The sequence below is a fragment of the Typopeltis vanoorti genome, chromosome 4, assembly GCF_054136105.1.
Source record: "Typopeltis vanoorti isolate ZY-2024b chromosome 4, IOZ_Tvanoo_1.0, whole genome shotgun sequence".
Lineage (NCBI taxonomy): Eukaryota > Metazoa > Arthropoda > Arachnida > Uropygi > Thelyphonidae > Typopeltis > Typopeltis vanoorti.
Window position 1 is genome coordinate 127,732,286 of NC_143552.1, and position 18,267 is coordinate 127,750,552.

At 36.0% G+C, this 18,267-nt stretch overlaps 1 protein-coding gene across 4 annotated transcripts in view; it reads right to left on the bottom strand.

Annotated features, from left to right (window-relative positions):
• The window catches only part of LOC150107666 (ATP-dependent DNA/RNA helicase DHX36-like), a 589,788-nt gene that overhangs the window by 215,191 nt on the left and 356,330 nt on the right, over positions 1 to 18,267 (bottom strand). For all 4 annotated transcript variants that reach the window (XM_090391452.1, XM_090391454.1, XM_090391451.1 and 1 more), the window contains 2 exons: positions 15,256 to 15,399; positions 13,126 to 13,243 (listed from right to left, as the gene is read on the bottom strand). In XM_090391452.1, the coding sequence (XP_090247578.1) occupies positions 13,126 to 13,243; positions 15,256 to 15,399 (262 nt within the window). The remainder of the gene's footprint in view (positions 1 to 13,125; positions 13,244 to 15,255; positions 15,400 to 18,267) is intronic.

The window sequence follows — 18,267 nt, forward strand, 5'->3', positions numbered from 1 at the left end:
GAGGCAAAATTAGGTAGAGTAATAGTCAATCAAGATGATGTGGAGCTTGCAGGATGATTTAAATAGGCTGTCAGTATGAGCAAAAGTTAATGAGTGTCAGTTTAATGTTGAGAAATGTAAAGTTATGCACTTTCGGATAAATAGATTATAAGCCATGTATCACATTGGTGGCACTGTACTCCAGGAAATAGATGAACCTAGAGATTTAGGGGTGGTGGTAGACAGAGAGAGTTAAAGTTTAGAGGGCATATTGCTAAGGTAGCATATAAGATTACTTTACTAGTGAAGAACATATTAAAAGTAGAGATAAGGAAGTTGCAATTCCTCTTTATAAGGCCTCGATATGTCCACATCTGGATTACTGTGCTAAAGTCTGGTCCCCTGGGTTTCTTGGGGATGTGGAAGCAGTTAATAGGATTTAGAGGCTGTTGAAAGTTTATTTTTCACTTGGTTAGACTATAATAAATTTAGTTTAATCCTTTATCCAAGTGTGAGCAAACAAAGTTTGCACCTAAAAATATCTTCAGGACTGGGGTAAGGTGGTACAACACCAGGCAACTCTTTGCAAAGGTGGAGCAAGCTAACATCACTCCTATCTCAGTATCTCCCATAATGCAAATGACATCTCCTTGCAGATATGTCTAATGTTATGCATTAAGGGAAGAGCCACTACCCAGACTAGTTTCGACCTTTATTGGGATCTCTTCAGTGGGAGCCAGGCCCAAGTGAAGATACCAGGCAGAAGCATTAGCAAGGTCATCTCTACCTATAGGAATTGCCAAACAGTGTGCCACCTTTTTAATAAATTACTCTGGATTTAGAGGAAGATGTTGAAAGTTTATTTTTCACTTGGTTAGACTATAATAAATTTAGTTTAATCCTTTATCCAAGTGTGAGCAAACAAAGTGTGCACCTGAAAGTATCTTCAGGACTGGGGTAGGGTGGTACAACACCGGGCACTTGTTGCAAAGGTGGAGCAAGCTAACATCACTCCTATCTCAGTACCATCCCATACCCACTATCCAGACTAGTTTCGACCTTTATTGAGGTCTCTTCAGTGGGAGCCAGGCCCAAGTGGAGATACCAGGTTTACTCTGGATTTAGAGAAAGATGTTGAAAGTTTATTTTTCACTTGGTTAGACTATAATAAATTTAGTTTAATCCTTTATCCAAGTGTGAGAGCAAACAAAGTTTGGCTCTGAAAGTATCTTCAGGACTGGAATAAGGTGGTACAACACCGGGCAACTCGTTGCAAAGGTGGAGCAAGCTAACATCACTCCTATCTCAGTATCTCCCATAATGCAAAAGACATCTCCTTGCGGATATGTCTAATGTTATGCATTAAGGGAAGGGCCACTACCCAGACTAGTTTCTACCTTTATTGAGGTCTCTTCGGTGGGAGCCAGGCCCAAGTGAAGATACCAGGCAGAAGCATTAACGAGGTCATCTCTACCTATAGGAGTTGCCAAATGGTGTGCCACCTTTTTAATAAATTACTCTGGATTTAGAGAAAGATGTTGAAAGTTTATTTTTCACTTGGTTAGACTACAATAAATTTAGTTTAATCCTTTATCCAAGTGTGAGCAAACAAAGTTTGCACCTGAAAGTATCTTCAGGACTGGGGTAAGGTGGTACAACACTGGGTAACTCGTTGCAAAGGTAGAGCAAGCTAATGTAGGTAGAGATGACCTTGAGATGACCTTGCTAATGCTTCTGCCTGGTATCTCCACTTGGGCCTGGCTCCCACTGAAGAGATCTCAATAAAGGTCGAAACTAGTCTGGGTAGTGGCCCTTCCCTTAATGCATAACATTAGACATATCCGCAAGGAGATGTGTTTTGCATTATGGGAGATACTGAGATAGGAGTGATGTTAGCTTGCTCCACCTTTGCAACAAGTTGCCCGGTGTTGTGCCACCTTACCTCAGTCCTGAAGATACTTTCAGGTGCAAACTTTGTTTGCTCACACTTGGATAAAGGATTAAACTAAATTTATTATAGGATTCAGAGACGAATGACCAAAATGGTGAGTGGCCTGTGGAATGTGATCTATCCTCATAGTTCACATTCCGCAGACCACTCACCATCTCGGTCATTCACCTCTGAATCTTCTTTACTGCTTCGCTGAAGTGTGTGGATTGTAGAAGCTGGTTGATAGGAGAAAAAGAGGGAATATGATAGAGAGATTTAAGTTGCATAAAGGATTTTATAGGATAGATGCAGAGGAAATGTTTCTGCACTTGGCTAGAGGGACCAGAACAAGGGTTCATTCCTGGAAGTTGAATAAAGGTGAGAGTGGTGAATGAGTGGAATGGGTTGCCACAGTCAGCTGAGAGTGCTTTTTCTGTTAATGAGTTCAAGGAGAGGTATGATAAATTGTGTAGATAGATTTGATCTCTGCAACGAGTCTTGGGACTCCATGGAGGTGCCTATATAATAATAATAATAATAATTATTATTATTATTAGCTTTGTTCTTTTCTCCAAATGTTTTCAAAACAATTCTAGATATCTAGCATTCATTTCCTACTCTGCTATTTATATCCCATATTTTCTTTCTTTCTTTATTTCAGCTGCTGCTTTCTCTAATAATATGAAAATCCTTTTATTTTTTCCTTAACAGATCCTTCGGAAGGACCTCTGATTCAAATAAGTCTCATTTTCCAATTCCCCATTTTAAAATTTCTCCACATCATTCTACTTGAATTGCTTGCCATTCAAGAAATTCATCTTTGTGTCTGTGTTAAATTGTACAGTTAATCTTCCCTTCCCTGATCACCAGTGTTTCAATAACAATTTACAGCTATTATTTAGAAGAAACTCACCAGCTTTATTCTATTTCATAATAACACCAATTATGCTAATGAAGTTCTTTTAATTATTTAGCTAGTTCCACTTTTTTTTCATTGATACTCCTTGTATCAATGGCGCATATTTTCAATTCTGCTGTGAATGTTGAGTTCGTTCTACTTTTGCTGACTTTTCATTGCATACTTGGACAAAACCTGAAAGGGTCTTGATTATCCTGGCAATAATTCAGCTGGTATGATATTCTATTCTATGAATTGCACTATCACTTTTTTTTTCTTCTTTGATTTAACCGAGTACAGAATACAATTTGGTCAACTTAGGTCCAAATTTCCAGCACAACCTCATTCATCAATTGTCTTGAGATGCTTACTAATTGGGACATCTTTGCCTTGTGCCTTTCCAATTAGTAAGCATCCCACTGGGAATGGGTATTAGGTGAAAATCCCAGTCAGTTCTCTGCATTCCTTGAAAGCTATAGCGTGTATCCTTGTGGTTAAATAGATCCTTAAGTAAACCTGTAAACCAGGGGGTGTCAAACTGGTGGCTCGCAATGCCTCAAGGAAAGATACAAAAATAGGATGGTTGCTTTTTATAATAAAACAGAAATATAGATTTAAACATTAGATTTATTTGTTTTCATAGATTTATAATTATAATATGGATGCAATGACCTGCTATAATATAATTGCAATAATAAAAATTTATATTGCAATTTCAATGTTAGATCCAATCCTAATCAATCATAAACTATACTTATGCTTTCCTTGATTTATAGCACGCTGAAAAAATTGGCTTGCAGCTGTTCACGTGACCAAAGTGACACACAGCAAAAGCGCCCATGTGAATTCAGGCTGTGCAAGTTTATAATTGCCTACTACAGTCAATCAGCAATATCTAAAGCACGTCAGTGCACCTAACATGATCCAACAACACGACCAAAGTAATCTAGCTATGAAGTAATCCTTTTTATTATTATTTTTTATTTGCAAAAGTATCGTGCACTGATCTATAGTTTTATGAGTTTAAATTTAGTTTTAATAATGTAAGTAATTATATAAATACATATTTATAAAAATTGTTATTAATAATATATTTATTTACTCAGACGATGTCACTTTCTAAGACAACAAGAAAAAGAAAAATTGCTGATGAGGGGAGAAAATTCCAAGAAAAATGGGAATTCAATTACTTCTGCACTGAAATAAAGGACAAAACTATGTGCATTATTTGTAACAAAACAAAACAATAAGTGTCACCAAAGAATATAATGTAAAAAGGCACTACGATAAATTCACGAAGAACAATATTCACGCTCTGAGGGGTAAATTGAGAGAAGAAAAATTTTAAAGTGTGAAGAATTCACTTCAAAGTCAACAACTATTTTCAAAATGTACGAAAGACAATGAATCAGCAGTGAGAGCCAGTTATGAAATCTGGCAAAACATTCCAAACCTTTTAGTGAGGGTTACTTTGGTTAAGGAGTGTATGATAAAAGCAGCCAAAAACATCTGTCCCAAAAATGTGCAAGTATTTCATGATAATTCTTTGTTCCATAAATACTGTGATCAAAAGAATAATCGAAATGGCAGATAATAATCTGTGTGACCAGTTGCAAGAAATATCCACAACCATACAGTGTTTTTCAATTGCACTTGATGACAGTTTCAATATTCAAGATGTGGCTCAAGTTGCTCTGTTTCTTTGGGCTTGCAATGACAATATGAATATTACTGAAAAGTTTTTGGAAATGATTCCCATCCATAAAACCACTACAGTGGAAGACATTTTTGATGCCATGTTTGGAAAAATACCAACTTCCTCTGAACAGGCTCATAGCTGTGATAACTGATAATGCTCCAGCAATGAAAGGCAAAAAATAGAGGTTTTGTACCAAGACTTGCAGCAAAGTTAAAGGAAATTATCCAGACATTCCAAAACTGCAATTTTTCCACTGCATTATTCATCAGAAGGTGCTGTGCTCCAAAGTACTGGAAATGAGCCGTGTACTCAAGGCTGTGACAAATACTGTGAACTTCATCTGATCCAGAGGCTTCAATCACCGTCAGTTGGCACAATTTCTTAAAGACTTGAGAGTGAATTTGAAGGACTACCTTATTACACAAAGTTCAAACAGATAAGCTTAGGTGTTGATGGTTATTCATGATTTATTTTTCACGGTATTAACAACACCACAAACACTTTTATCAACAAAGATGTTTTATTAACGCTTATATTTCGCTGATTTTCAACTCAGCATCATCAGAGCACAACACACATGTAAACGCGACAGTGAGTGAGTGAAACAACAATACTGCAAAAGACAAAAGATCTAAAGTCCTATTTTTGGCACCCTTTAACGAAAAAAAAAAAAAAAAAAAAGCAGTTATCCAGGAGTTTTTCTTAGGATAACCGTCTCCCAAATTTTTGGCAAATTAATGCAACCATATTTGTTAAGGTTGGGAGAATTCTTCAAAGCCATTGCTGACTCAAAAAATAATCTTTCAGATCTATAACGACTCCTAAATAGCACATTCGTTTTCCTCCATCTAATCCTATGTGAAAGAGTGTCCAAAGCGTGGTCTGCCAGTCCCGACTTGCCATAGTAATAGTAGCGAATGTATCTTTCATGTTCTTCCAGGCGAATGTTCACTGATCTTCCTGTTTGTCCATAATAGGCCAAGTCACAGTCACATGGAACTTCATACACTCCTGGGTGTGCTAAAGGGTGAAGTTTATCCTTAGGCGAGCGGATCAGAGTTGCCAGCTTGACATGAGGTTTGAAGGTGGTGCGAAGGCCATGTTTCAACAATACTTTGGCTATCTTTTCCGATGTACCTCTGATATAGGGAATAGAAATGGTCATGTTGTATTCTTGTGTATTAGGGGAGGGCAGAGTAATGGGCCTATGTAGTATTTTATCTATTTTATAGGGATTGTAGCCGTTGGCTAAGAATGTATGGCGCAGGTACTGGAGTTCAGTGGCCAGAGCTGTATCGTTCGAACAAATGGCTCTGGCTCTGTGTGTAAGTGTTTTTAAAATGCCGTACTTTTGGACTGGATGATGATGTGATTTGTTTATGAAGGTATCTTCCTGTGTGTGTGTAGGCTTTCTGTAAATAGAAAAACATAGTGATCCATCTGAAAGGCGGGTGACTAATGTGTCGAGAAATGGTAAACAGTTATTTGATTCTTTTTCTACTGTGAAGTGAATTTTGGGGTGTTGGCTGTTTAGGTAGGTGACAAAAGCATCCAAAGTGTCTTGTCCATGGGGCCAGATGACAAACACATCACCTACATAGTGCAACCACACTTGTGGCTTGTATGTAGCGGCGGTAAGTACTTTGTTTTCAAAGTGTTCCATATAAAAATTTGCTAACGGGGGAGAGAGGGGGAACCCATAGCAGTACCATTAATCTGTTTGTAGAATTCCCCCCCCCCCACCATGTAAAGTAACCTGCATTCATGGTAAATTGAAATAATTCAAAAATATCTGGGGGAAATTTAGACTTGATTAAATCAAGAGTCTATAAGTGGTACATTGGTAAATAAGGAGGTGACATCGAAACTAACCATTATGTCTGAATCTTTTAGGATTAGATTTTTAACCAGTGTTTTGAAATGAATTGAATTTTTTACAAAAGTAGAGGAGTTGCCAGTAAGAGGGGCAAGCGACATAGCAAAATGACGGGCCAGTTTATATGTGGGCCTATCTATGCTATCAACTATGGGGCGTAGGGGAATATTAGTTTTGTGGATTTTTGGTAATCCATAAATACGGGGTGTTTTAACATGAATTGGTTTTATTTTCCTGATGATTTCTTTGGGCCATGATGTCACTTTTTTCAGTAATTTTCGGACTTTTTTCTTTTGCGACATCGTAGGGTCTTGATGTATAATTTGATATGTGGAACTGTCACATATGAGATCTTGCATTTTTCTGTTATACTCTTCTTTATTCATGATGACTGTTGCATTTCCTATATCGGCTTTTGTAATAATAATATTTTTATTATTATATAACTTTTTTAGGGCAGTTATTTGCTTACGTGGCATATTGCTTTTTGGAGGCTTAGTCTTGTTTATAATACTTGCTATATCTAGTCGCACGTTATTGGCCATTGCTGGCGGAAGATGGTGGATACCCCGTTCTACTTTCATCATAATTTCTAGTTTAGGAATTTGTTTGGGCATGACGGCAAAGTTATGTCCTAAACTGAGAGCGTTCTTGGCTTCTTCAGTGAGTGTTTCAGACGATAAGTTTACAACCACGTGGTCTCGTCGAAGTTGCAGTCGGGACTTCGTATGTTGGCGCTGTTGTAGAAGTTCAAATTTCTTTAGGTGTTTGCTTTTTACTTTTGTGAATTCTTTTTTTGCTGCAACTTCGGAGATGTGCTGTAGGACCGTCCATATTTCAGGATTTAACACGTTTATTAGTTCTTGTTGTAGAGCTGTGATAGAGCTGTTTAGCTTACTAAGCTCTATGCGAGTAGAGGCGATTTGTTCTCGAAGAAGCGCTAAACTTGCCCGTCGATAAATACAATGTGCCTTTGCCGATTGCAACTTTTCTTTGAATTTCAGAAAAGATGGAATAATATCGGAAATATAAGCGTTAATAAAACATCTTTCTTGATAAAAGTGTTTGTGGTGTTGTTAATACTGTGAAAAATAAGTCATGAATTATCATCATCATCATCATCATCATCAAATTCCTGCCATGTACCCTCAAGGGGTGTACAGGATATGACAGTACTACATGAAAAAATTACATCATTACTAACTTCCTATCTACAATTTTCCTCCAAATCAGTCTGTTACTTGTCAAGACTCCAACATTATCAGATCTTATATTTCTATCGTCTAAGGCACTTTGTACCGTATCAATCCACCTATATCTTGGTCTTCCTCTGGGTCGTTTTCCTGCCAACCTGCTAGAGAACACTTGTTTTGCTAATCTTTCCTCTCCCATTCTATTTAAGTGACCATACCATCTGAGATTAGCTCTGCTAACGCATTCCTGGATGCTGACAATGTCAAGTTCTTTCCTAATATCCTCATTTTTAATATGATATTGCCATTGATGCCATCTGTTCACGCCTCTAATCTTTCTCAGGACTCTCATATCTGCGGTGTCTAGTCTTTGGTCAAGTGTTTTACTTCTGACCCAGCTCTCAGATCCATAAGTTAAAATTGGTTTGAACACAGTCTTGTATACAGCTAATTTAGTGTTCCGACTAATTTCTTTCTTATTCCATATGAATTTATTCAATTGACTTCCCACGATACCAGCTTTGCTGATTCTGTTGTCTATTTCTATATTTAGTTTACCATCTTCAGTAAAAATTGTGCCTAAGTAGCTGAAATGTTTTACTTGTTCCACAGGTTCTCCATTCACAACACAGTTGACATTTTCAATGATTCTGCCTATTTTCATTGTCTTTGTCTTTTTATTGCTGACCTTCATACCATATCTATTACAACAGCTATTCAATTTAGTCAGAGAATCTTGCAGACTTGTAGCGGATTTATTTAGAAGTATAACATCATCCGCATAAAGCAAAGAGCTGACATTAACATCTCCAATTTTGATATCAGGTTTAATACCACATTCCTTCATAATGTGATCCATATAGATAATGAATAACAGAGGGGATAATGTACATCCTTGTCTCACACCAGATTTAACATTAAACCATCTTCCTGTACTTCCTTCAATTCTAACTGCTGACTCACAACTCAAATAAAGACTAAGTATTGCTTGATATAATGCCCCATTGACACCATATAACTGCAGCGTATTGAATAGATTCTCTCTTGGCACCTTGTCATATGCCTTTTCCAAATCGACAAAACTTAAATACAGATCTTTGTTATATTCCCATGCTTTCTCAACTATTTGTCGTAAAGTGAAGATCTGATCCTGGCAGCCTCTATTTGGCCTGAATCCAGCTTGTTCTTCACCAAGCTTTTCTTCCACAATTCTTCTCAACCGTTTCTCAAGTATACTTGCATAGATCTTGCCAGGAACACTCAGTAGGGAAATACCTCTGTAATTCTCACATTCAGTTTTATTTCCCTTTTTATATATGGGTACTATGAGAGCTCTACTCCAATCATCGGGAATTCGTCCCTCTGTCCAGGCTTTCTGAACTATGCAGTGCAACCACTGTAAGACTCTTATACCACCATACTTCAGCATTTCTGGTCGAATATCATCTACTCCTGCTGCCTTTCCACATTTCAAGCCTTTGATGGCTTTTTCTACTTCAAGTATAGATATGTATTCCTGACTGCATGCCTGGTCAGTGTTTTTTATCACTGTGCTGTCATCACTGCTTGTTTCATTTAGCAGTTTTTCAAAGTAATTACTCCATACTTCAAGGATATCTTTTTCTCCTGTTTTCATTTCACCTTTATCATCTCTAATTCCTTTTACAGCACTCTTTCCTCCATTCCTAAGCTTCTTCAACAACCTCCAGAATATTTTGCCACCTTCTTGATATTTATTTTCTATATTCTTGCCAAAGTCCTCCCATGACTTTTGTTTAGCTAGTTTTACACACTGTTTAGCTTTCTTACATTTGTCTCTGTATTCTGTAAGAGTAAAAGCTGACTTATTTGCCAGGAACTTTTGATATGCTTTCTTCTTTTCCTTCACTGCCTCTTTAACTTCCTGTGTCCACCAGGGAGTTCTGATTTTTTTTATATTTGCACACAACCTCACCACATGCCTCTCTGGCAGAATCAATCAATGTTTCCTTCAGAGTTTGCCACTGAATCTCCAAGGTTTGATTCCTGTTCTCAAACTCTTTCATTTTCTTTTCAATAATATTTCTGTATTTTAGTCTACAGTTTACATCTGAGAGCTGCTCAACTTTTATTCGCTTTAAAACTTTCTTACATGTTATTCTTTTCAATATGAAATTCAATTTTATTCTGCTCAAGACTAAATAGTGATCACTTCCAATTTCAAATCCTCTGTACACTCTGGTGTCCTGCACCAGGGAGAAAACATCACTATCAACAATAACATAGTCAATGAGACTTTTCTTATTCCTAGCCTCTTCTCTCCACGTGAATTTGTGCACATTTTTATGTTGGAACATGGTGTTAGTAATAACCAGTCCATGTCCTGAGCAGAAATCCAACAGATATTTGCCATTATTATTAGCTTTGCTCTTAATAAGCGTTAATAAAACATCTTTCTTGATAAAAGTGTTTGTGGTGTTGTTAATACTGTGAAAAATAAGTCATGAATTATTACACAGAGATTCATTAGTTATCTTGTCATAAGGTTATAAAAAGCTTTTTTTTTACATTTAGAGGAGATAAAATTGTTCCTAGAAATGAAAAATCATGATGTTGCATTTTTAACAGTCAGACAAGAGTTCAAGATCTAGCATTCTTAGTTGATATTACAGTACATTTGAATGATTTAAATGTCAAATTTCAGGGAAATATCAGCTAATAACACACATGTATGATGCACTGGCAAGTTTTAGATGTAAATGGTTTTGTTTCAAAATCATTTAAACAGGATATGCTAAATTACTTTCCTATGTGTGAACAGTAAGAATCAATGTTTTACCTTTTCTTAATATTGTCCCAAACTAGAAAAGATTAAAGAAGAGTTTGATAGATAATTTAAAGATTTTAAGGAGCAAGAAGAAGCTTTTTTTCACTTTTTACAGGTCCTTTTTCCTTTAATTAAAAAAAAAAAATGCTCCAATTTGTATTCGAATGGAACTTACTGATTTCCAAAGTGATTCCATTCTAAAAGAGAGATACCAAGAAGTCAGTGTTCCAAAAATATACACTTATTTAGGTCAAAAATATCCAGAAATAAAAAGGTTTGCAGCAAATATTCTACGTTATTTTGGAAGCACCTATTTATGCAAACAATTATTCTCATGTATGAAAAGGTAAAAAAACAGCCCACAGATCAAGATTAACCATTGTCAATCCTTCTGTCTTAATGAAGGTCAATGCTCTCAATCTTTGAGTCCTAATTTTGGCAAGCTGGTTAACAATAAACGTTGTCAAATGTCAGTAAAAAAATAAAATACTACAATTAAATTACTTAAAATTACTATAATTATATTATGCAAGTATATATTTTTGTACCCCAAAATATTATCATTGACATTTAAAAAATTCCTCAAAATATACATTTTCCCCCAAAAAAACAGAAGTATTTTATTTCAACACAAATAGAAAAAATTTCAAACTAATAAGAGGCTCTGTAAATTTTTGTGATGATTATTAATGAGATTTTATACTTTTTTAGACTGTATAAATATTTGATTTGTTGAAATATTTTAATTTCAGTTTAATTTGGTTTAAATGCTATATACTGTAAATATTAATATAATAAAAAATATTAATATAAAAAAATATAATAAAAAGCTTATTTATACTCATTCTTTCACTTCCCTTCAATTCTAATTAGTGCAGCTTTTTTTAGTCAAAAATTTGTTTGCACCCCACTTGAGATGCACTTTTATGGCAAATGGCTTGAGGTCCAATTGAGTTTGACACTCCTACTGTAAACAATGCTAATTGGATAATAATCTGGGGTCAGTGCTAGGCAATGCAATTCACCTGCCATCTTCATTCCCTTAGCAGGTCTCCACTCACCCAAAAGCAACAGAATTCAGCTATTAATCTTATATATTTTGAAAATTAACTTTCTGGTTGTGTTCTCTACTAATGTCTGTTTTGAAGGAGAAACCACAATTTCCATGAAGGAGAATTCTGCAACTTCCATATCAAGCTGACCAATGCAGTTTAAAAGCACTTAAATGTTCCTCATATACTAGATAGGATTCCAACAGTCTTCTGTTTCCTTTCAATAATAATTACCTCATATACAGCATAGTGGATAGTGATTCTCTTCTCCAATCAACAGGCTGGGGTTTGAATCCAGGAACTATGCTATGTAAATTAAAGATGCCAAGAAATTATAGTCTTGGTTTCACCATTAATCCAAGTGTAAGCAAACAAAGTTTGTGCATGAATGAACCTCATGGCTAGGCTACTTGTATATAGAGATGTCACATCAATAAATTGCCTTAGTATCCCATAATGCAATGCACATATTCTTATGGACATGTATAATGCTATGCATTATTGGAAGGGCCACAGACCGGTTTCGCTCTTTATTAAGGTCTCATCAGTGGGAGCCAGACCAAGTGAAAACAGCTATGCCATGTCTTTGTGCGGTAGATAAATTTCATATTACTTCTATCCTGCTTACCAGAGGCCTGAAGTGGCTTGAAAAAATTCCATGCTTGGTCAGGCAGGGTTCCAGATAACTCTTAGCCTAAGAGCTCAGTATTATTATTATTATTATTATTATTTGTTACCTCCAATGAGTCCAAAGACTCATCAAGAGAGGGCACCTACTCTACAACTCAGTCTCCACCAACTGACCGCAACTACACCAACACCATCTACTGCTAACCACTACCACTTCTACAGACAATCACAAACATCCATGCTCACAGCGGGATTCGAACCCACAGCCTTTTGGCTGGAGAGAGCAGATACGCTAACCACTCGGCCACCCAGGCTGGCAGTATGAATGCAATATTCATTATTCACAAAAACAGTCTTGAACTTAAAAATGGTATCAACCAAAATACTCACATGCTCAGTCTCAGTAATTGTTTTCATTCAATTTCTATCCATCTAAATTGATCTTATTCCACATCCACTATAGCAAACTCTCAAGATATCCAGAAGAAAACTGAGGATGTCTAAACAATTGGCCATGCTACTCAATTTCATGTCATCAGCACAGGGGAAAGGGGAGCAACAAGAGAGAGAGATTTGTATCTTTATATATGAACCTAAATCGCTGCTAAACATATTAAATAATAAGGATCCTAAAATCCCTGGAATTACTGAATTCCAAATCATCCGATTCCTGGTTGTCTTTCTAAATATGATTTTTTGATGCCAATTATTTTTTTATTCACTCTGCTAAATATAACCATTCTCAAAGTCATTGCTGAAATTACAGTATATTTCTCTCATGAAATCAAAATTACTAATTTTATGTCTTAAAATCTTAGTCTTACAAGCGATTTCTTAATAACACTTGGAAGAATAAATAGGCCATAAACTGTTGTATGATGACTTTCTCTTAATTAGTATGATTCTTGCAAATTTGCAATCAAAACGATGATTTTTAATCTTAATGGCTCTCGCGAAACAAGTGTTAAGAGTTTCAATCATTTCAATGTCATGTAATTCAACAAAAGAAAAAAATATATTAGAAAATAATCATTTTGATATATATCAAATACAAAACCATACTTTTATTCGAAGACAGAGGCTTTCTAGTCTTGTTCTAAGTATTGCTGGAAGTGGAAATTCTATCAAACGTGATTCTCTAGCTCTCGTAAATAAATGATAGCAAATTCCTGGTTGAACCCTAAATAAATGAAATTTTTAGTATTGATATATAAAAATGCAATTTTTCCAGAAATTGTATAAAGCATTACTTAAATAATAAAGACATAAGGTAAAGCATATAAATACATATCAAAGCAGTAGATATATTAAAAAATTTATTTATAAAATATGTTTCATCTCAGTAAATGAATATATTTTTTTGTTTTTAATGTATGCCTGCTCCTCTGTTTTTTTATTTTATTATTTTTTTTATTTTAAGCTCTTTGTTTGCCTCATAGCACTGCTACTTGAGATAAAAATCACAACTTATCTTTAGAAAGTATATTAAAAAATATATATGGTTTTTTCTAGCAGATATAATTTCCTTGCAATCCTCTAAACAATACTTTTAAAATTTTTTTTATTAATTTTTTTTTTTTAAGCAAGCTTTCATTCACATCATTCTCCACAGTTACTCTTATTAAACAGAAATTAATACATTTCTGTATTTGTGCATCCAACTGTTCTAATACAAACATTACTGCTATTTGAATAAATGTTTTCTTGATGCCAAATGTTGATAGTGACATCTTCATGCTGGTTCAGCATACAAGAATACAATCAATAGACAAAACACTAGAGATAGGGATGGTGGGAAGTTGACCCTGGCATTTCCCCCATGCAGAGTGAAACGTAACCAAACGCAAACAGTAAATAGGTAGGCATCGAGACTTCCCAACAGTGTATCACAATCAACGAACATGGGTAAATGTAGTGATCTTAGCAACTTTGATCATGGATGTATTATCGATGCGAGACAGATAGGTCATTCTAAGTGGTAAGAAACCTACAGTTCTTGAGGGCAACTGCATGGTCTACCGCATGTATACCATCAATGGATGTACCAGTGTCCAAAGATCAAGCAGTGGCTGAATACACACCATCTATGACCAGGGTTGACGTACATTGTCCAGGCTCATACAGACCAACAGCAGGGCAAAGTCAGCACAAATCACATCCAGTTTCAATGTTGGAACATCAAGCAGGGTCAGTAAGTGAACAGTATACTGTACCTTGCATACCATGGGCTACAGGAGCTGATGCTCTAATCGTGCACCGCTGTTGACAGCTCATCATTGGGCATTGTGTCTCGCCTGGTGTTGTGACCATCAAAACTAGACCTCTGCAGAGTGGACCAGAATTGTGTGGTCTGATGAATCCTGTAATCAGTTGTACTGAGATGATGGAAGGATGCAGGTAGGGCATCAACAGCATGAGGCCATAGCCCAATCATACCAGGTCTGCTCTGTTTAAGGAAGTGGTGGCTCAGTGAAAGTTTTGGGAGCCTTCTCATGTGACATATTAGGTCCCTTGGTGTGTCTAGAGAAGTCCTTATATGCTGTGAGCTACCAGAATGTACTAGCTGATCACCTACACACGTTCTTGGTTTTTGTGCATTTTGCAGCAGATGGTCTGTTTCAGGACAATGCACTGCTCCACTGGACTGCAACCACACAGCAAGCATAGCTCAAGTAACACTCATCTGAGTTTGGGACCATCCAGTGGCTCCCAAAGTCCCAAGATTTAAATTCAATTAAACCTCTCTAGGATGCCATAAAGCAAGACATCAGATTCATGTATCGGACCAACGTCTAAGGCACAGTTGTAGACAATGCTGCAACAGGCACGGCTGGATTTACCTCCAGCATCTGGTGGAGTCAATGACTTGAAGAGTACAGTCTGTGCACTAGAGGAGGACCGACATGCTATTAGTAGGCATCACTAATGTTTTTTCCATTGATTGTATATATACAGGATTTCAAAGAGGAGGTAATCACAATTTAGTTTTGAGAAGGTAAAAATGAATATTATACTGAAAAGATAAGTATATAAGAAAGTTTTAAAATGAATCAGTCGACAGACACCCAAGCATAACTTACATAGCTGCAGTTTCTTTCAAGTACTAAACTAAATTTTATAACAAGCTTATAGAATGTAAAAATAATAATATCAAATATTTATTTAAAAAGTACAGTATAAGAAAAGTCTTACCTTCCAGCACGTCCCTTACGTTGTCGGGCATTGGCTAGAGAAACCCACTCTGGTTGCAATGTGGAAAGATTTGTTTCCTCATCAAAATTGCTTATCTTGATCTTTCCAGCATCAATGACATAAACAACATCATCTATTGTTATGCTGAAATTTAATCCAGTTGAAAAAATAAATAAAATAAACATAAATAAATATAGGATAGCCATAATTAAAGAGTAGGTGTTCAGAGCTGTGTAGTGAAAAATGTATTGAATGAAATTCAACCAAAACTTGGTGTAAGTACACTCTGGAACACGGGATTTTGATTTACAGAAAGATTAAAAAAAAAAAAATTACAAAATTCTGCCATCAGTGGACAATTCTCACTAGAATCATGTGATATTTGCATAATCTCACTGTTTCTACTGATGAGTTGGTGGATATAAGGAAGACTGAAACAGATTTTCATGTCATTCCAATAAGACTAAAGTGCAATGGATCTCATCTTACCGGAATGTGCTGTGTTGATCAAGCTTTACTATCAACAATGTGGTAACATAAATGCCTCGCTTCAAGAATTCCGGCATTTGAAGGATAGGAGAAAGGTCCAATGATAATAACAAATCTTAGAAATATTGTTATAGAAAAATGATTTTATGATTTGAAAATAGCAGATCTTTAGCAGTGAGCCAGGATGAGGGGTCAAACAGATTATTCCTCAACAAATTGACAAAGTTGCAACTGCCATCATGGAACACAGAATGAATAATGGACAAAGGTCCAGCAATGCTTGGGTGATATCAAGGCAACTAGACATGCCATACTCAACTGTGTGAAAAATCCTGCATCAAATGCTGAGGTTTTTGCCCTACAAGATCTCCCATACTCAAGCTTTGCTTCATGGTGATATGGAAACTCGACTGCAGTTTGCCATGACATTATTAGCTGGAATGAAGGTGGATGATGCATGTCCGCGAAAGACCTTGTGAAGTGACGAGGCACATTTTAATCTGAATAGTATGATTAACTCACACAATTGGTGCATTGCTGCAAATAACCCTTGTGTGTTCCATCAGACCCCTTTACACTCACTGAAAGTCAGAGTGTGTGTGTGTGTGTGTGTGTGCGTGTGTGTGGTTTCACTGAATCATTTATTATCAGTCCATACTTTTTTGAAGAACTTCACCAGACAGGACCAGTGACTTGTATAGTCTTTGCTGTTAAATATCAAGAGATGGTGTACAACTTTGTGACACAACTGTATCAACAAACTCTGTCTTGACTCTACCATATTCAAGAAAGATAGAGCACCACCTCAAATCAGATTGCTAGTACAGTGGATGTTACAAAAATTCACCGTGGGAAATGCACGACTAATCACAGAGTGAATAGTCGTGCATTTCCCATAGCATGGCCACCTTGTTTGCCTGATTTCAACACCTGTGACTTTTGGTTGTGGGGCCATCTTAAATGCGTGGTGTACAAAGGACATGTTCCAGATTTAGAAACCTTGAAAGACAGAATAATGCAGCGTGTGAGGCAAATCAATGCAGATCTGTTGTTTTGTGCTGTAGAAATGTCACTCATAGAATGCAGTTCTTAGAATACCTGAAAGGAGGACATATTGAACCACATCTGTAAGTTATATGAACATGAAAATTGATTCATTGTGTCTCTTCTAGCCATTACCATTTAATTAATACCAATCCACGTGCTCATAGCACCAAATGTTGCCTGGTGGATGGCAGAATTTTGTACAATTTTTTATCTTCTGTAAATAAAAATTCTATGTTCCAGAGTGTACTTACAACAAGGTTGAATTTTTGATTGGATTTTGTCCAAAATATTTTTTGCTACAGGATGAATACCTCTTTAATTATGACCACACTGTAAATAAATCAGTATATATATAAAATAAATAATAAAGTATATACCAGATAACTTTGGATCTAATTTTCTTTTTTTTTTTAACTGAATGTCTGTATTTTGTATTGTTTAATTTAGACAGTTCATTTTATGTAATACTGTGCATTTGCTGTAAAAATATGTAGCAACTTACACTCTCCTTTCCATTAAAGCAAGATTTCTCAAATTTTTTTTTTCCATGGCCTGGTTATTTTAATACTTCATCTTTGTGACCCACTAAAATTTTTATGGCCAATAGGTAAAATAAAACAGATTTGAATGTTCATAGAGTTTTCATTTATTATTATTATTATAATGAAGCATTTACTCTTACAAAAATATAAAGAATGTAAGTAATCCTCAGAATACTGTCGGGCTCAGTACATCATCATCATCTTTTTTTGTAAGAGTAGTACAACACATCATACGGCCGTTTGATAGTGCTGTTCTCAGAACTCGAGCTCGGCTGCACGTCACTCTATTGTTCATTGGTGCTAATTGAAAAGTATGCAACTGGCACATTGTTTGTTTGTTGTTTTATTACCCATTTATCCATCGTTAAATGGGTAATGGCAAGCGAGATGAAAGAATGAAATAAATTATTTAGAGACAATTATAATAATTACGGTTGTTCAGCCAAACCCACTGGGCAAGGTACACATAATCAGTAAATACAAAAAAATATGCTCTCTCTCTCTCTCGATGTTTAACTCAAACTGAACAAGCAGTGAGTACGTGGCGGAAGAGTAAAACAAATGCCAGACCGCCAAATGAATTCAGCTGGTAGCGCAGTTGCTGCCGTGCAGCTTCACCATTAGTGAGCTGCTTTACCCTGAACAAAAAGACTATGAAATGGTGACAGGGACGGAGCGCGTTTTTCGTCTCTATTAATTAAATTATTTATTCATTAGTCCCGATTAAATGCTATTTACTTGTGTTTTAGAGTTTCGTGAAAAAAAGAAAAGCCAAAAAAGAAACACCTAGGTTTTTGAGAGTTTTTTTTAGGCGACCCAGCATTTAGCTTCGTGACCCAGTGCTGGGTTGTGACCTACCATTTGGGAAACACTGCATTAAAGTGTTCAATTGCATAGTCTATCACAGCAAAATAACATTGCTTCATACAAACCT